The sequence below is a fragment of the Molossus molossus genome, unplaced genomic scaffold (assembly GCF_014108415.1).
Source record: "Molossus molossus isolate mMolMol1 unplaced genomic scaffold, mMolMol1.p scaffold_m16_p_13, whole genome shotgun sequence".
Taxonomy (NCBI): Eukaryota; Metazoa; Chordata; class Mammalia; order Chiroptera; family Molossidae; genus Molossus; species Molossus molossus.
Window position 1 is genome coordinate 36,792,403 of NW_023425348.1, and position 25,601 is coordinate 36,818,003.

At 37.5% G+C, this 25,601-nt stretch overlaps 1 protein-coding gene across 6 annotated transcripts in view; it reads right to left on the reverse strand.

The window, feature by feature from the left end:
- ANKRD42 (ankyrin repeat domain 42) overlaps window positions 1–25,601 on the reverse strand; it is a 50,354-nt gene that overhangs the window by 18,358 nt on the left and 6,395 nt on the right. For 4 of the 6 annotated variants that reach the window (XM_036259458.1, XM_036259461.1, XM_036259459.1 and 1 more), the window contains exons 3-7: window positions 21,150–21,257; window positions 14,464–14,583; window positions 12,586–12,721; window positions 6,266–6,466; window positions 2,362–2,487 (exon numbers count right to left, since the gene is read on the reverse strand). In XM_036259458.1, coding sequence (XP_036115351.1) covers window positions 2,362–2,487; window positions 6,266–6,466; window positions 12,586–12,721; window positions 14,464–14,583; window positions 21,150–21,257 — 691 coding nt within the window. The remainder of the gene's footprint in view (window positions 1–2,361; window positions 2,488–6,265; window positions 6,467–12,585; window positions 12,722–14,463; window positions 14,584–21,149; window positions 21,258–25,601) is intronic. The other 2 variants (XM_036259462.1, XM_036259463.1) reach the window with 2 other exon arrangements.

Here is a 25,601-nt window from a genome sequence, read left to right on the forward strand (position 1 = left end):
TGGACCTCCATTTCCTAATATTTTACAGAGATAATGTCATATTTATAAAGCAGCAGTATAAATTACTATACTTCATAAAGTTACAATAAGGATTAAATATGACAGTTTTGTACCGTGTTAAATGTCATATAAACATAAGGTATTATTTCTGAATTCCCATAAACACTTCCTCAATAATTTTACCCTTAACAAATTCTTCTGTTCAATTTCTACTCCTGAATTCCTATTGCATATATTTTAACAACCAAATACTTTTTGTCATTTATTACATCCTGACTTATACAAATCTCTAGTAGTTCATTGCATAGGTATGTAGCTTCTTAACAGTAAGGTCTGTATCTCATGCAGTCTCCATGGTGCAGGCACATGGTTGGTGCTGAATATGTACGTGCCTCTGTAAAATAAATCAGAGCATGAACTTTTGGAATAAATCCTAGAAATATACTCCCAACACTGAGTTAACAATTTGACAAAGCCTGATTTAAAAAAAAAAAAATTAATATTTCAGAATTCCACATAGAAGGAAGGAAAGTACAGAGAAAAGTTGCAGAAATCTAGAAAATAAGTTCATATCATGTTAATTGATATTTCTATGAAAGTTAAAACACTTTTGCAGAGTATAAGAAAAAAAGAAAATTCTGCTAGATCTTTTTCAAGAGATATGGTTTCTGTTTTAGCATCCAATAGGTTCTTTTTAGTCCAAAGAAAATGTTAGTCCTAAGAAATTTTCTATCAGTGAACTACATGACAACATCAAAACAGAATTTCTACTGGAGCTACTCTCAAATGTGATAATGTGTGAATGTCTGACATCATAAATTAAGCACTCTGGCCCTGGCTGGGTAGCTCAGTTGCTTAGAGCATTGTCCCAATACAATAAGGTTGCAGGTTCAATCCCCAGTCAGGGCACATACAAGAAACAACCAATGAATGCATAAAAAATGGAGCAACAAAAATCAATGTTTCTTTCTCTCTCTCTCTCTCTCTCTCTCTCTCTCTCTCTCTCTCTCTCTCTCTCTCCCTCTCTCTCAAATCAAGAAAAAAATTTTTAACTTAACAAAAGATAAAATAGGCAAGATGGTGGCCTAGGTAAACACGGTATCGCGTCCTCCCACAACCACATCAAAGTTGCAACTAAACTACAGAACAACCATCATTCAAAACCGCCTGAAATCAAGCTAAACGGAAGTCCTACAACTACGAAATTAGAGAAGCAGCCACATCAAGACTGGTAGGAGGGGGAGAGGCACGATGGGCTGGTCCCACACCCATGAGTGGTGGATAAAAATTAGGAGGATACCTCGGCTGGGAAGATCCTCCCTGAGGACTGAGGGGCCCCATCCCACACCAGGCACCTAGTTCAGGGTTCCAGTGCCAGGAAGAGAAGTCCCCATAACTTATGGCTGGAAAAACCAGGGGGAACTGAGGCTCAGGGAGGCTGAGGCTTCTGTAGCCCCCGGTAGCTCCTCTTAAAGGGCTCACGCATAGACTTACTTGGACTCCCTCCCTCTAGGCTCCAGCGTGGGGGAGACAGCTTGAAAGGCACCAGAGATATATGGACTGAGTTGTTTGGCACTGAAGCGAGGGCTGGAGAAGCAGCTTTCTCCTGGACAGATGTGCTATCAGAGGCCTTTGTTCCTTTGGCGAGCCCTTCCCTGGGGCAGCAGACAGCTATCATCCATATCTGGGACTCCAGCAACCTGACTCACACTGTTTGCCCCCGCCATGGTGATTCCCTGAGGCCCTGCCACACTCAACTTTCAGGCCCACCCAAGCTGTTGCCAGTTACTTTACCATAGGATTGGCCTGTCTTGGATCCTGCTTCAGGTTTTCCTAAATTCTTTCAAACAAGCAGCATCTGGTTTCAGCTAGCCCCATACCTCTCGTTAAGGAATACATAGAAGCAAACACAGGGAGGCAGCCAAAATCAAGAGACAAAGAAAGAGGTCCCAAATGAAACAACAGAACAAAACTCCAGCCCTGGCCAGTTTTGCTCAGTGGTTAGAGCGTCAGCCTGCGGTCCCGAGAGGCCCGGGTTCGGTTCCCGCTAAGGGCATGTACTTCGGTTGCAGTTTGTCCCCGGCCCTGGTTGGGTCGTGTGGGTGGCAGCCACTCGATGTGTCCCTTTCACATTGATGTTTCACTCTCTCTTCCTCTCTTTCTCTTCCACTCTATCTGAACCAAAAAAAAGTGGAAGAATGTCCTTGGGTGAGGATTAAAAAAAAAAAAAAAAAAGATAAAATTAAAATTAAGCACTCTATACCATAATTTTCATGTGTTTGTGATGGATAACTATTTTAAAAGGTAAATAACTCAACAGTGTTAGAATTCAAAATTAAGCAGGAATCATAACTCACTCACCTTTATGCATAGGAGTTGATCCATTATTATCACGTTCATTAATATTGATTACTCCATCTTCTATTAATTTCTTAAGCATTTCCAAATCACCCTTAAAGGCAGCCACATGACCTGGAAATGCTAAAGCTATGAATAAAAAATTCAGCATTTCAGTAAACACATGAGTTCATTCTTTTTTCCTGCCTTAAGCAGTCACACATTTTAGATTTCAATATTAACTGAAGTATGAAAATGTTATATTGGAATTAGTTCAGTTGATAATAAAGTAATAAAAAGAGAACCACAAAATAAGACCATTATCAATTGTGTAGCCCTTCCACCCCTCAGGACCTCAAACATGCTAGGAGTAGTATTATACCGGAACTATTCTTAGTCATATTCATTTTTAATTAAAATCAACACTTTATTTCACTCAACACATAAATTTTAACTTGATGTAGATCAAAGATATGAATTAAAAAGCTAAAACTGTAAAACTTCTAACAAACATAGAAGAATATCTTTCTGACCTTGGGGTGGGCATAGCATAGATATCATATATCAGAGATAGGACACAAAAAAACATGGCCTGTAAAAAAAATTGATCAATTGTATTTTATCAAAATTTTAAAGTTTTGTTCTTTGAAAGACACTACTAAAAAACATAGGCAAGCTTCAGAGTGGGAGAAAATTTTTGCAATATATATATCTGACAAAACACAAAGAACTATCAAAATTCAATAATTAGCAGACAAGACAAGCAACCCAATAAAAATTGGCAAAAGAATTGAATTGACACTTCATAAAAGAAGATATATGAATGTCCATGTTTTGAAAAGATGCTCAGTATCTAGTTATCAGAGAAATGTAGATTAAAACCACAATAATATAACACTACACATCTATTGGAATGGCTGAAATAAAACAGACTGACCATATCAAATGTTGGGAATTCCATGGAACAAATAAAATTCTTATGCATAGCTGGTGGGAATTTAAAGTGATACTACTAAAAAAAAAAAAAAAAAAAAAAAAAGTGATACTACTACTTTGGAAAACAGTTTGACAACTTCTTAATGTAAAATATACACCTACCATATGCCCCATTCCTATGTATTTATCAAGAGAAATGCAAACATATGTCCATGTAAATGTTCAGAGCAGCTTTATTAATAATAGCCCATTGGAAGCAATCCAAATACTCATCAGCAGGTGAACTGATAAACAAAATATGGCACATCCATACAGTGAAATACTACTCAGCAATAAAAAGAAATAAACTATTAATATATGTAACACAGATGAAACTCAAAATGGTTCCATTATAAAATTCAAACTAATCTATATCAGTGATTTTCAACTGGTGTGCCGCAAGAACTTTTAAAACATGCAATGCCTGACTATCTAGTCAGGGGCACTGACCTCTTGTCCCTTAGAGTGTCAAATAAAAAAAATGACAACAGCCAATACAACAATAGCCATCCAGTGTGAATGAATCAAAATTATACCTATTTTTGCCCTTGCAAGCGTAACTCGGTTGGGCAATGTCCAGTGCACTGAAAGGTTGCCAGTTCTTCCCAGTCAGGGCACATGCCTGGGTTGCAGGCTCTATCCCTGGTAGGGGGCATGCAGGAGGCAGCCAATTGATGTTTCGCTCTCCCTATCTCCCTTCCTCTCTCTCTCTTAAAAAATATTTTTAAGAGAAAAATAATTATTAAAAGTTAAAAAGATAAAACAATTATACCTACTTCCTTTGTCAGATCGGCAAGAAATATATTTTTGGTGTGTCACAGAATTTTAGTAATTATTTTATGTGTGCCATGAGATGAAAAGGGTTAAAAATCGCTGATCTATAGTGACAGAAAACAAATTGGTTGTATGGGGCCAAGGTCAAAGGAAGGGTGAACTCCATGGGGCATGGGGGTATGAAAAAACCCTTGAGGTGATAGAAATGTTTTGTATCTGGATTGTGGTAGTGGTTTAATAAGTATATACAACTGTCAAAACCCATCAAATTCCACACTTTAAATGAATACAGTTTATTGTATATAAGCCATACTTTAATAAAGTTGTTTTTTTTTAAGGCTATCATCAAAGGGAAAAAACAAGCCACAGTGTGAGAAAAAATATCTATATCCGATAAAATTAATAAAGGATTGGAACTGAGACCATAGAAAGAACTCAAAACATTTAGAAAAGGACAAAGAACAGAATTTTTTTAAAGGGAGATAGGTATAGGCAGGCAATTCATAGAAGAGAAAACTAAAACAGCCAATAACTTTAAAAGAAAATGTTCAACCTCATTACTAGTCAAGAAAATGAAAATCAAAACACAAATTAAACTTTTTCATACCCAACCAATTGGCAAAAATATTTAAATCTGACATTACTGAATACTGCTTCTCTAAATTCTTAGCAAACATAGCTGATGAGTGTAAATTTCTACAACCACATTACATTAATGAAGAATTAAGCAATACCTATTTATACTGAAGATGGGCATATCCCACAAAGCAAAATCTAAAGTAGTTCCCAACTATTTATCAAGGCAAAGCTATTAACTCTCAATCTTCAGAGAAGATAAGCAGTACCTCAATAACCCTCCTTCAATGATCCCAGTGTGACATACAAATATCATTTCTGTGTAGGCCATGTGTGAAAAAGGTAGGGAAGCACTTCTCTGAGGAATCTCTTGTATATGTACATAAGGAGACATGGACAATATTCATTACCATATTGATTGTAATAGCAAAAAACTATAAACAATGTAATGGCAAATTGGAGAATGAATAAATAATGGTTTGTATAAAATGTAATATTATATAAATGCTTAAAAAGAATAAACTAACCCTAGCCTGTGTGACTCACTTGGTTGGAGCACCATCCTGTACACTGAAAGGTCATGGGTTCACTTCCCAGTCAGGGCACATACCTAGGTCACAGGTTTAGTCCCAACTTGGGACATGTACAAGAGGCAACCAATCAATGTTTCTTTCTTTCTCTCTCCCTCTCTCCTTTTCTCTCTCTAAAATCAATAAACATATCCTTGGGTGAGGATTTTAAAAAAAAGAAGAAACTAGGATATATGTATCAACTAATCTAAAAAATATGTCATAGAAGGATATGTACTCTTTTATGCCATTTTTATAAAGTTTTAAAAGAAGATTTAAAAACTGCCAGTTGTCTACTAAAATCCCTTTTCTTCATTAGTAAGACAGTTTCAGCTGAGATGAGGCTTCTCTGCTAGGTGGTAAATTCTCCAGGCTTCCTTGCAGCTACGTATGACCATGTAACAAAACTCTTGTCAATGGTAAGTTAGCAAAGTGATTAGTGTAAATTAGACCTTGAAAATATCTAGTCTTAGGCATATACTCTTGTTTCCTCCTCATCTTCTTCTGGATTAACAACTACAGAGATTTAGTTGGGAAGATATAGAACAGATTTATTCTCCAGTCAAAGCTGTCATGTAAAAGAAAGAAATTTCTATATCATTTAACCATTGAATGTCAGGATTTCTTAGTTATAGCAGTTTGGTCTCTTACTCTAAAATTACACTAAACAATACTGCATATTTTTGTGAGTACGTATATACTAAATATAAAACCATAGAATGGAATTACAAAGCCAAAACAATAGTTATCTCTGAGGAAGAAGAAAATGGAATGGATGGTATTAGGGGAGAGAGATCCAAAAGATTCAACTGTATCTATACTATTTTATTCTTAAATTCAATGGTATGAAAATTGTTCATTACATTAATCTCTGTATATTTCTGCCTAAAATATTTCATAATAAAGGCAAGAACCTGAATATAACGATAATGATATATAACATATTTTAATATAACATTTAACATAACTTCTTTCTTTTCCTTTTCCATTTATTCTACATATTAAATGCTAAAACATTTCAGGTTTATACTTACTTTCCTGATCTTTTGAATCATTTCTTTCATACTCAGCCCCCTGGATAAACTGTAAAATGTTCTGCTTATAGAACCTCTGGGCCAGGTCCAATACATTTTCTCCATTGTCATTGAAGGCTTTCAAAGCTTGTGCTGCATTGTTCGTTCTACTGAGCAGAAATTTAAAACAGTGAAGGTGGCCTTCCATGGCTGCTAAGTGAACTACAGGTGAGAGAAAAAAATAATTTCATGTTTAAGTTGATAATAAAATAATCATTAAAAAAAATGACACATTGACTGTAATGCTCATAGGAAGATGACTATCCTGCCCTATATAACAGAGACATACTCTTAGCAAGGATAACAGACCTTTTTCCAGCCTACATGTCCTTACTCAGCCTTCCAGTCTTGCCAAAGCAATACTTAATATAAGTGTGGAAAGGCCAAATGAGGGTCACCAGAAAATTTTCTTGGAAAGTGAATCGCAGTTATGCAGTTTACTATTACATGAGACAATGCTTGCTATTTAACATAGATAGATGATAGACATATTTTTTTAATATTTTGAAAAATAGGGGAAGAAACAAGCCAAAATTGTCACTATGCAAATATGAATGATGTTCTTTTTATCACTACATAATTCGTCACTTTTCCATAAACTTATTTTTATTAAAAACAAGAAGACTGGCCCTAGCCAGTTTGGCTCAGCAGTTAAGAGCGTTGACCTTGGATCGAAGAGTCACAGGTTCCATTCCCGGTCAAGGGCATGTACCTGAGTTGCAGGTTCCATCCCCGGCCCTGGTTGGGGTTGTGGGGGAAGCAGCCAATCAATGTGTCTCTCTTATATCAATGTTTCTCTTTCTCTCTCTCTCTCCCTCTCCCTCTCTCCCTTCCACTCTGTTTAAAAATCAATGAAAAAAATATCCTTGGATGAGGATTAACAAAAAATAAATAAACACCCTAAAAGAATGAAAAGATAAGCCACAGAACAGAAAATATATTTAAAAGAAAAAGATATTTGCGCCCTGGCTGGTTTGGCTCAGCAGTTAGAACGTCAGCCCATGGACCAGAGTCCTGGGTTTGGTTCCCACTAAGGGCACGTACCTCGGTTGTGGTTTGTCCCCAGCACTGGTTGGGGTTGTGTGGGTGGCAACCAGTCTATGTGTCTCACATAAATGTTTTTCTCTCTCTCTTCCTCCCTCTCTCCCTCCCACTCTATCTGAAGATAAATGCAAAAACGTCCTCAGGTGAGGATTGAAAAAAAGAAAGGAAAAAATAAAAAGAAAAGAAAAAGAGCCCTGGCCGGTTTTGCTCAGCAGTTAGAGCGTCGGCCTGCGGTCCAGAGAGACCTGGGTTTGGTTCCCGCTAAGGGCGCGTACCTTGGTTGCAGTTTGTCCCCGGCCCTAGTTGGTCGTTCGAGTGGCAGCCACTCAGTGTATCCCTTTCATATCGATGTTTCTCTCTCTCTCTCTCTCTCCCTCCCACTCTATCTGAACAAAAAATGGAAAAAAATGGCCTCGGGTAAGGATAAAAAAAAAAGAAAGAAAGAAAAAAGAAAAGATATTTGCAACACATGTAAATGACAGAGATTACATCTAAAACAGTGATTTTCAGTCTTTTTCATCTCATGGCACACACACACATAAACTAATTACTAAATTCTGGGGAACACCAAAAAATACATATTTTGCCAATCTGACAAAAAAAATAGGTATAATTTTGACTCGTTCACACTGGATGGCTACTGTTGTGTTGGTTGTTGTATTTTTGCATTTGAAAATCAAGAGGTCAGTGTACCTGAGTAAATAGTCAGGTACTGCACGTTTTCAAGTCTTGCAGCACACCAGCGTGTCACAGCACATCAGTTGAAAATCACTAATCTAAAGTATAGAAAGAATGTCTACAATTGGATTTTTTTTTTTTTATCCTCACCCGAGGACCTTTTTTTTTGATATTTGGTTCAGATAGAGTGAGAGGGAGAGAGAGAGAGAAACATCGATGTGAAAGCGACACATCGAGTGGTTGCCACCCACACGACCCAACCAGGGCTGGGGACAAACTGCAACCAAGGTACATGCCCTTAGTGGGAACCAAACCCGGGTCTCTCCAGACCGCAGGCCGACGCTCTAACCGCTGAGCCAAACCGGCCAGGGCTACAATTGGATTTTTAAAAAGACAACTAACTTAATAAAATATAGGCAAAGGATCTGAACTGGTACTTCACAAAAGAAAATAACCAAGTGACCATTAAGCATATGAAATGGTGTTCTACATCTTTAGTCATCAGGAAAAACGCAAATTAAAACCATGAGATATCGCTATACACCCAAAAGAGTAACTAAAACTAAAAAAATAAATTTAAAAAAATCAAGTGTCAATGAGAAAGTAGAACAACTTGAAGTCTCAAAGAGTGCTTGTGGGTATATAAATTGATACAACCACTTTGGAAACTCAAAAGAAGCCAGACACAAAAGAATACCAATATATTATTTTACTCCATAGAGTTCAGAAAAAAGAAAATACTAATTTTTATGTTAGAGGTCAAGGTTGTGATTAACTTTGGAGTGATTAACCAAAAAGTGGATATGAAGGAGGCTTTTTTTTTTTGGTTACTCCTCACCCAAGGATATTTTTTCCATTGATTCGAAGGGAGACAGAAATAGAGAAACATCAATGTGGATTGGTGGTCTCGCACATGACCCTAATAGAGGCCAGGGATCGAACCTACAACCCAGGTATGTGCCCTTGACCGGGAATTGATTCCAGGATCCTTTGGTCGGTGGGTCTGTGCTCTAACCACTGAGAAAACCGGCCAGGGCAATTTCTTTATCTGCTTATGGTGATAGAGAAGTGTTCATGCCCTGGCCGGTTTGGCTCAGCATTTAGAGCGTCAGTCTGCGGTCCAGAGAGACCCCGGTTCAGTTCCCACTAAGGGCACATACCTCGGTTGCAGTTTGGCCCCCCGCCCTGGTTGGGTCGTGCGGGTGGCAGCCACTCGATGTGTCCTTTTCACATGGATGTTTCTTTCTCTTCTCTCTCCCTCCCACTCTATCTAAACAAAAAATGGAAAAATGTCCTCCAGAGAGGATTAAAAAAAAAAAAATTCAACTTAAGAGAAGTGTTCGTGAAAATTCAATAAGCTTGTGCATTTAAATTGGGCACTTTTCTATATGCATGTTCTACTCCAACTAAAGTTTTTTAAACTTATTTTTTTATTGAAGTATTATTTCAGGTGTTCAACATAGCGATTTGACATTTATATATCTTATGCCGTGATTGCCACAATAAGTCTAGTAACCACAGGTCATCTGTACAGTTATTACAATATTGACTAAATTCCCTATACTGTGCATTATATCCCGGTGACTTATTTGATACCTAGAAATCTGCATCTTATTCTCCTACACCATTTTCATCCATCTTCCCAACCTCTCCCCTCCAGCAAAATCAGTTTGTTCTTTGTATCTATGAGTCTGTTTCTGTTTTATTTATTTAGATCCCACATATAAGTGAAATTGTATGGTATTTGTCTTCATCTGACTTATCTCACTTAGCATCAAACCCTCTAGGTTCATCCCTGTTGCTGCAAATAGCAAGATTTCATCATTTTTAATGGCTAAGTAATATTGCATTGTATATATGTACCACAACTTTTTTATCCACTTGTCTATTGATGGGCACTTGGCTATTGTAAATGATACTACAATGAGCATATGGATGCATATATCTCGAAATCAGTGTTTTTGTTTTCAATGGTGAATACCCAGAAGTGGAACTGCTGGGTCATAAGGCAGTTACTTTTTTTTTAACCTCCATACTGTTTTACATAGTGGTGTACCAATTTACAGTTCCACCAACAGTGCGTGAGGTTTCTTTTCTCCACACCCTGAACATGTTATTTGTTGACTTTTTGATAAAACCCATTCTGACAGGTGTGACATGATATCTTATTTCCCTGATGATTAGCAATGCTGAGCTTCTTTTCATATGTCTTTTGATTCCCTGTATGTCTTCTTTGAAGAAATGTCTATTCCAGTCTTCTGCCCATTTTTTGATTGGATTGTTTGGTTTTCTGATGTTGAGTGATATGAATTTGTTATATATTTTGGATATTAACCCCTTGTCAGACAAGTCATTTGCAAATATCTTCTCCCATTCAGTAAGTTGTCTTTTTATTTTGTTGATGGTTTCCTTTGCTGTACAAAAGCTTTTTAGTTTGATGTATTCCCATTTGTTTATTTTTGCTTTTGTTGTCCCTTCTGGAGGAGACACATCCAAAAAAAATATTTCTAAGATCATTGTCAAAGAGTTTACTGCCTATGTTTCCTAGTAGGAAGTTTTATGGTATCGGGTCTTATATTTAAGACTTTAATCAACTAATAACAAACTATCAGAAAGAGAAACTGCCCTGGCCAGTTTGGCTCAGGGGTTGGAGCGTCGGCCTGCGGTACAGAGAGACCCGAGTTCAGTTCCCGCTAAGGGCATGTACCTCAGTTGCAGTTTGTCCCTGGCCCTGGTTGGTCGTGCGGGTGGCAGCCACTCAATGTGTCCCTTCATGTCGATGTTTCTCTCTCTCTCTCTTCCTCTCCCTCCCACTCTATCTGAACAAAAAATGGAAAAATGTCCTCGGGTGAGGATAAAAAAAAAAAAAGAAAGAAAGAAAGAGAAATTAAGAAAACAATCCCATTTACAATTGCATCAAATAGAATAAAAAACCTAGGAATAAATTTAACCAAGAAGGTAAAAGACCTGTGCTCTGAAAACTAAAAGACTTTGATGAGGAAATTGAAGACAACATGAATAAACACTTTGGTCATGGATTAGAAAGATTAGTATCATTAAATGTCTATATTACCCAAAGCAATCTACAAAGCCATAATCATCAAAACAGTATGGTACTGGCACACAAAAAAGGACATAAAAGTGAAAAGAACAGAATAGAGAGCCCAGAAGTAAACCCACACTTATGTGGTCAATCAATCTATGACAAAGGAGCCAAGAATATGCAGAAAAGACAATCTCTTCAATAAATGGTGTTAGAAAAACTGGACAGACACATGCAAAAAATGAATCTGGACCATTTGCTCACACCATATACATAAATAAATTTATTGTAAAAACTTTATTCAAAAATGTATTGGAAAAAAAAGATGAGAGCAAAATAATCATTTCTAGACACAAAAATTGAAAAAGTTTATACCAAAAAACCTTCACTAAATGAACATTCTGCCTGGACTTCAACTTATTTGTTTGCTGAAGATTCCTTTAAGACATAATTCAAGTATCATTTTTAGTAACCCTTACTCCAATCATAGTATGACCTATTCCTCCTATGAATTTCTGCAGCACCTCTTAGAAGAAGACAGGACATTTAGAGTATAGATCTCAACCGGCAGGCTGGACAATTGCAATCAACAGCAAATTAACTCAAATATACTAGTGTCCACTATTAGTACTATTTTTTTTTAAGTAGTCTACAGAGGCTCTGACCAGGTAGCTCAGTTTGTTAGACCATTGTCCCCATATGCCAAGGTTGTGGGTCCATCTCTAGTCAGGGCACATACAAGAAGCAACCAACGAATGCATAAATAAGTGGAACAATAAATCGATGTTCCTCCCATCCTCTTTTTCTTTCCCCTTCCTTTCTCTCTCTGTTAAAAATCAATAAACACATTTTTTAAAAATGCATCCTCAAAAATATCTCCATAGCTGCAGAAGACTAACTCACATGTAGAAGAAAATGAGATAAAAATAAATAGCTAATGTTCTTAGTGATACAAAGGAATACATTTTTATTTATTTTATTTTTTTTAATACATTTTCATTGATTTTAGAGGGAGAGAATGGGGGGAGGGGGCATCAATCACTTGCCTCCTGCACGCATGCTGACCTGGGATCCAACCTGAAACCTGAAACCTGAAATCAAACCAGAGACCTTTTGATATACAGGACGATGCTCATCCAACTGAGCCACACCAGCCAGGGCAATAAATACATTTTAAAAATAATAATAAAGTAGTCTATGGACAGAGATGTATGAAGTTAAAAAATAACAACACTAGACAGTAGATGAAGAAAACAGCTGACTGGAAAAGAAAATCCAACTTTTAATTTTGCCAATTTCTCTTTTGCTGATATTGTTCAAGGGGAGGAAATCAATCACATGAAATGTACACAATATAGGAGTAATATAAGATGAAAAAAAGTTCATGTTAACATATTTACTACTTAAGTTTTGTGAGGGACTATCAGAATGACGACAGTTTAAATTTCTTAAAACATGATCAACATTTTAAAAGCTTATGTTAATGAAAAAGCAAAATATCTGCTTTTGTGGATACCTGGAAGATTTCCATTGTAGTCCACATCTTCTATGCCACATCCCCATTTAACTAGAAGTTGCAAACAGCCAAGCCGTCCATGAAAAGCTGCATAATGTACAGGTTTCCATTCTCTCACATCAGTTATGCTGGGATCCTAGAGGTAACATTCACAAGGACTAAGTTTCTTTCTGTTTTCTAGGGAAAACACTAAGTGTAGCAGCTTAACTCAACAACTGACAACTGGAGGCTGTTCTTAAAACTATAAGGCAAACACTAAATATAAAAGAAAAATTTAGTGAAACCACTAATTGGAACACACAAGCTAATAACATACTAATAAAATTTTATAAAAGTATTTTTGTTTTGTTTTATCCTCACCCGAGGATATTTTTCCATTTTTTGTACAGATAGAGTGGGAGGGAGAGGGAGGAAAGGAGAGAGAGAGAGAAACATCGACGTGAAGGGACACATCGAGTGGCTGCCACCCGCACGACCAACCAGGGCCGGGGACAAACTGCAACCGAGGTACGTGCCCTTAGCGGGAACCGAACCCGGGTCTCTCCAGACCACAGGCCGACGCTCTAACCGCTGAGCCAAACCGGCCAGGGCTATAAAAGTATTTTTAAAAAGAACATAACTAGTCATATAAAAATAGTTTTTAAAAAGGAACTTTACTAACCCAGCTGGTGTGGTTAAGTGGATTGGGCGACATCCCATAAACTGAAAAGCCCTGGTTCAATTCCTGGTCAGGGCACATGCCCAAGATCCCCAGTAGGGGGCATGCAGGAGGCAGCCAATCAATGTTTCTATCTGTCTCCCTTCCTCTCTCTCTAAAAAATCAATAAAAACATATATTTTTTAAATTTATTTTTCTTTGTTGGTTTTAGAGAGAGAAGAAGGGAGGGAGAGAGAGAAACATCGATGAAAGAGAAGATCGATTGACAGATTTCTGCACACCCCCCACTGGGGATTGGGCCCACAACCTGGGCATGTGCCCTCACTGGGAATCAGTCCAGTGACCTCTTAGTGCATGGGTCGATGCTCAACCACTGAGCCACACTGGCCAAGCCAAAACATATTTTTTTAATAAAGGAACTTTACTAATCATTCTACTGTTCATAGGGACCTGACAAATAAAATGAAAGGAATGGATTAAAATGATCAAATCATATTCTTAAGAGCATAAAGAAAGAGTTAATGAAAAAATATTAATATTTTTCACTTTTTATCTATAGAAGCACTAACTCTTACCATAATGTCTTCAATATAAGTAGTTCATTTTTTTTCTTTTTAATCCTCACCTGAGGATATTTTTCCATTAATCTTCAGATAGATTGGTTGCCTCCCGTACGACCCCGACTGGGGCTAGGGACTGAACCACAACTGAGGCAGTGCCCTTGATCTGAATCAAACCCGCGACTCTTTGGTCCGCAGGCCAACACTCTAAACCACAGAGCCAAACTGGCCTGGGCATAGGTAGTTTATCATTTTCACAACCTCTGGGTAATATTAAAAATAAATATAGTAAGTGAAATGTCTGGGATACAAATCACTTTATAAATTATATGACATAAGAGTTACACACAGAAATTCAGAATGATTTACAATCACTGGTTAACATGTGTTTGAGGCTTCCCAGTTAAACTATGAGCTGACATGAAGAACCCATAGCCTCTGAAATAGTTTACACTACAAAACTGGATGTTTTTTCTTTTGTTTTGTTTTTGAAGATTTATCTAAATTATTGCTCCCACGTTTAAAGATGGAAAAGCTAAAGAGAGAGATCAAATTACTTCCCTAAAGGGTATTTAAAAAGTCAGAAAGAGATAAACAGACTATCAATGCTATTTCATTTATATGATTATACATTCTAAAATATTAACAGGAATCCCTCACCACTCCACTCCGGAGCATTATTTGTAAAGTAAATGAATGTCCATGTGTTGCAGCAAGGTGTAAAGGAGTGCAACCACGATCATCTTGAACTGTCAGATTTGCTCCATTGATTATAAGAGCCTAAAAATAGAGAAATAAGAATGGGTTTACATGAACATAGATGTTAAATCATAAATGCAGATGCAGGTTATTTAAAGGCAAGCAATTTATTAACTTAGCTAAATGATTATATATGTTCTTACATATGTGCAACAGGCCAAGTGTGAGAAGTTCTTAGCTAATCCAAAGAAAATATTTAAGATCCTTTTTAACATTGACTAGGAGACATTTATAATACCTGATTTCACATTCTCATTTGAGTATGGATATACAATTTATAAGGCACACTTTTCATGAGCACTAATTAATAACCACTAAATTAAATACTTTAATGTTAAGCTAATAAAACTGAAATTTAAACTTTCACTATTTCAAAAACAGAATATTTTAACTTGGTTTTAAATATAATAAAAAAATTCATTATTAAAGTAACTAGTTTAAGCTCCAAATCAAACTTCTAACTGCATTAGAGAAGATTCCATCTGAATTTACAATTGGCCCGGTTTCTGTATATGGGTTATATCATATACACAGCACATCCCTCTATATAATGTACAGAGTAATTGTTTTACCAAAATTATTAGTTAAGCCCTGGCCAGTTTTGCTCAGTGGTTAGAGTGTTGGCCCGCGGACCAGAGAGACCCGTGTTCGGTTCCCACTAAGGGCATGTAGCTCGATTGCAGTTTGTCCCCGGCCCTGGTTGGGGTCGTGTGGGTGGCAACCAGTTGATGTATCTCTCTCACATCGATGTTTCTCTCTTCCTCCCTCTATCCCTCCCGCTCTATCTGAAGATAAATGCAAAAAGGTCCTCGGGTGAGGATAAAAAAAAATTATTAATTAATATTATTTTAGTTTTGTTCTCCCTCAGCCTTTTTTCTTATTTAACCAGCCCATATTTACCAGTATCTTGGCAAAAGTTTATTTCTATCAAAAGTTGTACAAAGAATAATCTCCATGATTTTGTCTGACTCACATTAACAAACTAGTTAATAATCATCACAAACCATATATTGAGTGCTTACTATGTTTTAAACACTACAAAGAATATGAAGACATAACTTAGGGAATTAGGACTTATGCAGAGATGAAGATAATCAACGATACAAAGCTGTCCTTGATAAGCAAAAACTAAACAGTATAGTACAAAGAAAAAGCACCACATCAGCTCTGAGAAGGAAGAAGTCACTCTGAGGAAGAGAAGGACAATCAAGGCAGAGGGAATGGCTTAAACTATTGCTTAGAGGGAGGAAAGTATCAAGGAAAGCTTCATTTGACCCTGATGTCCTCTGAAGTTACCATTCTCACTTTCTACTTCTCAAATTAATATCTCAACCTCAAATCTACCTGCAAACTGAGTGTCACCCCTACCACTGCATAAAAATACAGTCAGCCTCCCCCTACAGCAGCGGTTCTCAACCTGTGGCTCGCAACCCATTTGGAGGTCGAACAATCCTTTCACAGAAGTCTCCTGAGACCATTGGAAAACACATTATTTCCGATGGCAATTCATAACAGTAGCAAAATTATAGTTATGAAGTAGCAACAAAAATAATTTTATGGTTGGGGGTCACCATAACATGCGGAATTGTATTAAAGGGTCACGGTATTAGGAAGGTTGAGGACCACTGCCTTACAGTGAGCTCTTAAGTTCAGTAGCATTTCCTTAAGCTTTATTCCCCCTTAGTTTTATCCTGTAACTGATATTCTGCCTAATTCTTAAACTTCTTCCTTTACTTGCTCAGCCCTAATGGATCCTGGCTCTATCTCTCAGACTTCTTCATCCAAATTCCCTACTCTTTTCTCTGCTTCCTCCCATGCCTCTAGTAACATTCTTCGACATTCGAGCTTCAATACTCTACACTCTTCTCTATACTTTATTACTCCTGAAATTTTTGTCTCCACCCCCCTTTAAATTGCCTGCAACTTCTGCACCTGAGTGACCTACATGCACCTTAAACTCAAAATGTGCCAAATTGAATTTAACCTCTTGCTTCCCAAATCTCCCCAGCCTTTCTGATATCCCTAGCTATAGTTTCATAATTATCTGTTATTCTGACTCAAAATTTTAACTTCTCATTATACTCTGTTAATGACTGCTTTGGAAGATGTCTTCATTCATTTTCTTTCTTTCCCACTGCCACTTCTCAGACATTTTACAAACTAACTTATCCAAACTTAGTTCATAACAGTCCACAGAACAATCAAACTTACATAACAGTATATCCCCTGAACACATCTCATCTTTCCAGTTCAGGGACTTCACATAGAATTACAGCACAGAGGTTAAGAGGACAAAGTATAGGTTCAAGTCCTTGCTCTGTCACTTACTTAGCAAGGTACTTAACTTTCTGAATCTGTTTCCTAATCTATAAAAAGGGGAATTCGTAAGATTGTTGTATTAAATGAGGTGATGCAGGATACTGATTGACACATTAAAAATGTTCAATAGATGATAAGCATTATTTTTATTTGGGCCTGACATATTCCCTACCTACAGTGCTTCTTTACTACTTACCTCTTTAAAATCAATCCATTGTTTGAGGCTTAGGTGAAATTGTATTTCCTCCATTTATAATTCCTCTATCTCCATGTTCTATAATTCTTCTCATCTGTACTTTTCATTAGAACCTTAATAATAAACTGTGCTTTCTACTATTTGTGACACACTAGTAGAGCTCCTGTCACACCAAACAGAATCTCAGGCTTCTTACAGGCAGGGACTGTTTGCTTATACAATTTTGTATTCCTCCAAATACCAGTCTATTTCAGTACACTGATTAAATCCAATTACTCCAATAAATTAGATCCTGCCACATATTAATGTGCTATTCTGGACATGAAACACATTAAATAAGAAATTTTAGGCATGGAAAGCTATAAAGGAGATAATCTGTGCATGACTGTGACATCCCTTAAAACAACTCAGACATAATCAACTACTTTGAAGATAAAGGGTCTCTTGTTTTATATCATTTGTTTAAGTGGATATTGATACCAAAATATCTACAACATGAATGGAATCCAGTAAGTTCTTATTTAGAACATAAAAGTAAATCTACAGGGTCAAATTATTAGAATAAAAGCAATAGCACAGCGAAAGCAGTCCTGAGAGAGAGAAGTTCATAGCATTACAGGCTTACCTCAAGAAACAAAAAACAATTTCCAATAGACTATCTAACCCTATAACTTAAAGAAATAAAAAGTGAACAAATATAAAAACCCAGAGTAAGTAGAAAGAAAGAAATAACAAAGGTCAGAGGGAAAATAAATTACACAGAGACTCAAAAAACAATACAAAAGATCAATGAAACCAAGAGTTGACTCACTGAAAAGATAAACAAGATTGATGGACCTTTAGCCAGACTCACCAAGAAACAAAGAGAGAGGACCCAAATAAACAAAATCAAAAATGAAAAAGGAGAAGTAACAACTGACACCTTACAAAGTCAAAGGATTGTTAAAAAATACTGTGAACAATTATATGCCAACCAGTTGGACAACCTAAGCAAAATGGACAAATACCTAGAAATATACAGTCTTTCAAAACTCAACCAGGTAGATTCAGAAAACCTGAACATACCAATAACAACTGAGGAAATTGAAGCAATCAATAAACTCTCAGCAAACAAAAGCCTGGTCCAGATGGCTGCACAGAGGAGTCTTACCAAACATTCAAAGAAGAACCAACACCCATTATCCTCAAACTATTCCAAACATGTCAGGAGGAAGACAGACTTCCAAGCTCTTTTTATGAGGCCCGCAGAATCCTAATTCCACTACAAAGAAAGAAAATTACCGGGCAATATCCGTGATGAACATAGATGTCAAAGTCCTCAACAAAATATTAGCAAATCGGATCCAGCAACATATTAAAAAATTATTCACCACAACCATGTGGGATTTATTCCAGGGACACAAGGCTAGTACAATATTCGCAAATCAATAAATGTGATGCACCACATAAACAAAATGAAAGATAAAAATCATATGATCACATCAATAGATGCTAAAAAAGCATCTGACAAAATCCTGGACCCATTTCTGATAAAAATGCTCAGCTCTGTGGGAATAGAGAGATCATATCTCAACATAATAAAGACCATATACAAAAAACCTACAGCCAACGTCATACTCAATTGGCAAAAACTAAAAGAATTTCCCTTAGGAGCAGGAACAAGACAGGGATGTCCACTTTCACCACTCTTATTCAACATAGTACTGGAAGTCTTAGCCACAGCTATCAGACAAGAAGAAAAAATAAAAGGCATCCAATTGGAAAGGAGGAAGTGAACCTGTCATCATTATTCGCAGATGACATGATATTGTACACAGAAAACCCTAAGGACTCCACCAAAAAACTACTGGATTTAATAAGTGAATATGACAAAGTAGCAGGATACAAAATTAACATCCAGAAATTGATGGCATTCTTAGACACCAATAATGAACACTTAGAAAGGGAAACCAAAAAAATAATCCCACTTACCACTGCAACAAAAAAATTAAGATACCTAGGAATAAACTTAACCAAGAAAGTAAAAGACCTGTTCAGAAAACTACAGGACATTGAAAAAAAAGAAATAGAGAAAGATACTAAAAAGTGGAAGCATAGGCCTGGCCGATTTGGCTCAGCGGTTAGAGCATCGGCCTGTGGTCCAGAGAGACCCAGGTTCGGTTCCCCCTAAAGGCATGTGCCATAGTGACAGTTTGTCCCCAGCCCTGGTTGGGCTGTGTGGGTGGCAGCCACTCGATGTGTTCCTTTCATGTCAATGTTTCTCTCTCTCTCTTCCTCTCTCTCCCCCCTACTCTATCTGAACAAAAAAATGGAAAAATGTCCTCAGGTGAGGATAAAAAAAAAAGTGGAAGCATATACCATGTTCATGGGCTAGAAGAATTAATATCATTAAAATGTCCATACTACCCAAAGCAATCTATAGATTCAATGCAATCCCTATTAAAGCACCAATGGCATATTATATTTCACAAATCTAGAACAAATACTCCAAAACTTTAGATGGAACCATAAAAGACCCTGACTAGCCACAACAATCTTGAAAAAAGAAGAACACAGTTGGAGTGATCACAATACCGTGTATCAAGTTATACTATAAAGCCATTGTAATCCAAAGAGCCTGGTACTGGCACAAGAACATGCATATAGAGCAATGGAACAAAGCAGAAATCAGCCCAGGACATTATACACAATTAATATTCAACAAAAGAAGCAAGAGCATACAATGGAGAAAAGATAGTCTCTTCAGTAAATAGTGTGGGGAAAATTGGACAGTTATATACAAAAAACTAAAATTAGACCACCAACTTATACCATACACAAGAATAAACTCAAAATGGATAAAAGACTTAAATGTAAGGCATGAAACCATAAAAATCCTACAAGAAAATGCTGGCAGTAAAATCTCAGACATCACACATAGCAGAACTTTCACCAATACATTGCCTAGGGCAAGAGAAACAAAGAAAAATAATTAATAAATGGGACTATATCAAACTAAAAAGCTTCTGCCATGACAAAAGAAACCAGCATCAAAATGAAAAGGGAACCCACTCTTTGAAAAAACGTAATTGCCAATGATACATCAGTTAAATAAGGGATTAATATCCAAAATAAAGTACTCATACAGCTCAACAAAAGAAAGACAATCCAAATAAAAAATGGGCAGAGGAACTGAAAGACAGTTCTCCAAAAAAGACATAGAAATGGCCAAGAGATATGAAAAAAATCTCAACATCACTAATCATCAGAGAGATGCAAATTAAAATGACTATGAGGTATCCCCTCACACCTACCAGAATGCTGCCATCAACAAACCATCAAACAAGTGCTAGAGAGAAAACGGAGAAAAGGGGACTCTAGTACAGTGTTGGTGGGAATGCAGACTGGTGTAGCCACTATGGAAAACAATATGGTGTTTCCTCAAAAAAATAAAAATGAAACTGCCATTTGACCCAGTGATCCCACTTCTCGGAATATATCCTAAGACGCCTGAAACACCAATCAGAAAGAATATATGCACCCCTGTGTTCATAGAAGCACTATTTACAATAGCTAAGATCTGGAAACAGGTTAAGTGCCTGTCAGCAGATGAGTGGATAAAAAACTTGTGGTACATTTACACAATGGAATATTATGGAGCTTTACCCTTTGAGACACATGGAGGGACCTGGAGAGGATTATGCTGAGTGTAATAAGCCAGTCAGAGAAAGACAAGTACCACATGATCTCATGTATTTATGGAATATCATATACAAAATAAGCTGATGATCAAAATAGATCCAGAGACATGGAAGTAGCAAACAGACTGACAAACGGCAAAGGGAAGGGGCTGGGGTGGGGGGGAAGAGATAAACCAAAGAACTTATATGCATATATGCACAACCAATGGACACAGATAATAATGTAGGGAGGCAGGAGGGGGGTGGGAGTGGGGAGGTGGGGGTCAATGGGGGGAAAAGGGGGAAATATCTGTAATAATTTCAACAATAAAGATTTTTTTAAATAAAAGCAATAGCTTAACAGATTATGCTAAATTAAATTTACTAAATTTCTAAAAGTAAACAGTTATTACCTGCATACAAGCATCCTGACCCCTGATTGCAGCTATGTGAGCTGCTGTCCAGCCTCTTGTAGTTGCTTGTGTAATATCAGCTCCATGCCAGAGAAGCCAATGAAGACACTAAATTTATAAAATAACCATGTTAACATGTGATAAGACAGATGTTTTAAACATTTTTATATCTTTTAAATGTAGTCTGTGATCATACATTTGCAGCCTGAGACACATTGTAACTAAATGAGGAAGCCAGGTATGACAACAACAAAAGCACAAGTACAATCACATGGTAACCAACACTGGCTTTACTGTTGGGTAAACAATAGGGAACAGTGAGAACTGTGACAAACTGGAGACAACATTTCTGTCAATAAGTGGCAGATGTTACTCAATTCCAGCCAGTCATTGCTGTGAGTAAAATGCTGATCCAAATCTTATGTTTGACCAATACGGTACAAGCCAAAGAAAACATGTGTGAGCCAAATTCATTTAACGACTGCTAGTTTGCAGTCTCTGCCATAGATTTTGAATGGGTCCAGAAGCTTTTGTATCAAGGTAAACTTTGTTATTCTGATTACACTCTCAAAAAAAACAGTGTTTTATATAAAAAGTAGGGGTGGTATCCCTGGCCAGTTTGGCCCATCAATCAGAGCATCAGCCCACCGACCAGAGTCGCAGGTTCGATTTCAGTCAGGGGCACATACGTCAGTTGTGGTTTGATCCCCGGCCCTGGTCAGGGTCGTGCAGGAAGTAACCAATCAATGTATCTCTCTCACATCAATGTTTCTCTCTCTCTCTCTCTCTCTCTCTCTCTCTCTCTCTCTCTCTCTCTGTCTCTCTCTCCCCCCCCCCTTCCTCCTTCCCTCCCACTCTATCTGATAATCAATGGAAAAATATCCTCGGGTCAGGATTTAAAGGAACAAAAAGAGGGTCTGACCGGTATGGCTCAGTGGTTGAGCATCAACCCATGCACCAAAAGGCTGCCGGTTCAATTCCTGGTCTGGACACACACCCAGGGTGTGGGCCCAGTCCCCGGTGGGGGGCATGCCAATCGATGTTCTCTTCCATCAATGTTTCTATCCCTCTCTCCCTCTCCCTTCCTCTCTCTCTCTAAAATCAATAAAGAAAAAAAAAATGTTTTTTAAAAAATAAAAAAGATTTATAAAAATTACCTGAAGTCTCATTATAGTACAGTACTTAGAGGTCTGTGCCACATATAGTATTACTGCCTTTATATGTTCAAGTTTGAAGATTCTACCTTCAAAAAGTTTCTTTTGCCCCAGCCGGTTAGAGCGTCGGCCTGCGGTCCAGAGAGACCTGGGTTCGTTTCCCACTAAGGGCATGTACCTTGGTTGCAGTTTGTCCCCAGCCCTGGTTGGGTTGTGCGGGTGGCAGCCACTCGATGTGTCCCTTTCATGTCGATGTTTCTCTCCCCCCGCACCCCCACTCTATCTGAACAGAAAATGGAAAAATATCCTCGGGCAAGGATTAAAAAAAAAAAAAGTTTCTTTCTTTTAAAATTGATTGCATCCTTGGAATACACTGAAATTAGTCATAGCCATATCATTTGTTGAAAAGGCTTACCATTTAAGTATCCTTTTGCCTGTCACAGAGAATAATAGCCAATAATATATATTTTTTAAAAGCTCATCTTCTCTAATAATCACCATAAATGATTCATTTATTCAACCAATATTTATGTGGAGACCACCATATACTAAAACTGTTAAGGTACTGAAATAAAATCACTGTGTACATTCATGTACAGGTTTTTTATTTGTCCTAGGTAAATATGTAGAAGTGAGATTGCTGGAACATAGGTAAGTATATGTTTAACTTTATAAGAAACTATCAAGATGTTTTCCTAAGTGGCTGTATCATTTTATACTTCTACCAGCAATGTATAAGAGTTTCAGTTGTTCCATATCCTTGCCAATACTTTATATTGTCATTTCTTGAGTTTTCTGATTTTTGTCATTCTAATATGTGTATAGTGGCATCTCTTGTGGTTTTCATTTGCCTTTTTCCCTAATGCCTAATGATAATATCTTTTCATGTGTTCAATTGCCACCCATATTATCTTTGAGAAAGTATCTATTGAAGTCATTTGCCATTTTTTTTATTGGATTTTTTGTATTCTTACTACTACGTTGTGAGTCTTTATTCTGGTTACAAGTTCAGGTATATGATTTGCAAAGATTTTCTCCTCTGTTTTCATCTAGTTTCGTTAAGTTTCAAATTTGCCTATAATCTATTTTGAGTACATTTTTGCATATGATACCAGGTGTGAGTCAAGGTTTATTTTTTTTAAATATGAATGTCTAATTGTGCCAGCACCATTTATTGAAAATAATATCTGTTCTCCATTAGATTACATTTGCAACTTTATCAAAAATCAATTGACAAATAATCAGGAATTCAGAAATGGCTAAGTAAGAAGCTTGACAAATCCTCTCCAAGAGGCAATGATAAAACTGGACAAAATTGTCAAAAACAACAATTTAATGACTCTGGAAACTGACCAAAAGCATAAAACAAAATGAGAAGTATTTATTCCAGAAAATGTACTGAATCTCAGTAAGAACAGGGAGAGTGAGCATACAGCTATCCCTCTCCCCCACTGCATGATGCAGAAAATCTACCTGGTTGGACGGTTCCATTGTCCTTCTCAAGGGGCTGACTTTATTAGGAGCTCAACATGTGAAATTCCATGCCCAGGCACATTGTCAAAAACAATTCCACTCCTCCGAACAATCTGAGAAAGCCAACCTCAGAGCTAACCCGAAGTCATGATACTAGCTGGGGCAAGCACAAAACTAAAGATTACTTACAAAATTAACAGAAAAATCCAAGAAATGAGATGGCCAAAGTGGGCCTTCCTAAGATTCCACTTATCCCTTGCGATCTAAAAGGCTATGTGCATGTACAAGGCTGCTCAGACCCAGAAAAAACTAAAGAGGGATTAAATTAGGTAGACATCCCTTGCTAAACAAGAGGCCTCGCAAACACATTTTGTTTTGAAAAAGATGTCAGGCTGTAAGCTGCTTGGATTTTGAAAACATTCCTCAGGCCACACAGACCCATCAGTAAAAGATGAAATCCTTACTGGCTCGAAGTATTCAAACACATGCTCTCATAAGTCACTGGCTGACCACTAAGCTATACTAACCTAGGGGTGAACCCCAGGAAGTCAGGCTTAAAAATAAAAACAAGAATTAAAAGAAACAACAACTGAGCAGTGGCCACACACTGTGAGGAAAACAAATTTTACATAATTAATCTAGGTAAGTAAACAAACACACAGCAACAACCACCCCTGGGTAGGGGTGAGGGAATAGGATCATACTCCAGAATTGCTACAACATGTAATCTAAGATATCCAATTTTCAAAATGTACAAGTATGTTGGGAGATGAGATTGGAGGTATAAGTCTACCATATTAAATAGCTTGAATTTTATCCTATAGAAGAGGATGGGTGTTAAGTAATATCAGAGTTTAGTTTTAGAGTAGTAATTTTGTATACAGAATATGAACTAGAATAGATAAGACAAAAAAAGGAAGGAAATCAGTTAGATCTAAGACGGTGGCTATGAGGATGAAGAAGACAAATTCAAAAGATAAAGATGGAATGGAATAAACTGACCTGTGATTAAGTTCTTACTGCATCAGTGTGCACCATGAAGGGCACCTTCATCTAGACCAGAGGTTCTCAACCTGTGTGTCATGACCCCTTTGGGGGTCGAATGACCCTTTCACAGGGGTCGCCTAAGACATAACAGTAGCAATATTATAGTTATGAAGTAGCAACGAAAATAATTTTATGGTTGGGGGTCACCACAACATGAGGAACTGTATTAAAGGGTCACAGCATTAGGAAGGTTGAGAACCACTGATCCAGACAAATGTTGATAATGTGTAATGCTATTGTAAAAAATTAAGACAACTCAAGCAGAAAAATTCTTTTTTTTTAATTCTCACCTGAGGACATTTTTCTATTTATCTTCAGATAGAGTGACAGGGAGGAAGAGAAGGGAGAGAGAGAGAAACATGGACGTGAGAGGGACATATTAACGGGTTGCCTCCTGCACAACCCTGACCAGGGTTGGGACCAAACCACAACCAAGGTACGTGCCCTTGACCCAAATCGAACCCACGATTCTTTGGTCCATGGGCCAATGCTCTAACCACTGAGCAAAACCAGCCAGGGCTCAAGCAGACATTCAAAAATTGGTCATGCCCTGGCCAGTGTGGCTCAGTGGTTGGAGCGTTGGCCCACTCACCAAAGAGTTGTGGGTTCAATCCCTGGTCAAAGGCTCATACCTGGGTTGCAGGCTCGATCCCTGGCCCCAGTAGGGGTGCATTCAGGGGACAACCAATCCATGTGTCTCTTTCACACTGATGTCTGTCTCTGTTTCTGTTTCTTCTCTTTCTCCCCCTCCCTCCCTCCCTTCCATTCTCTCTAAAAA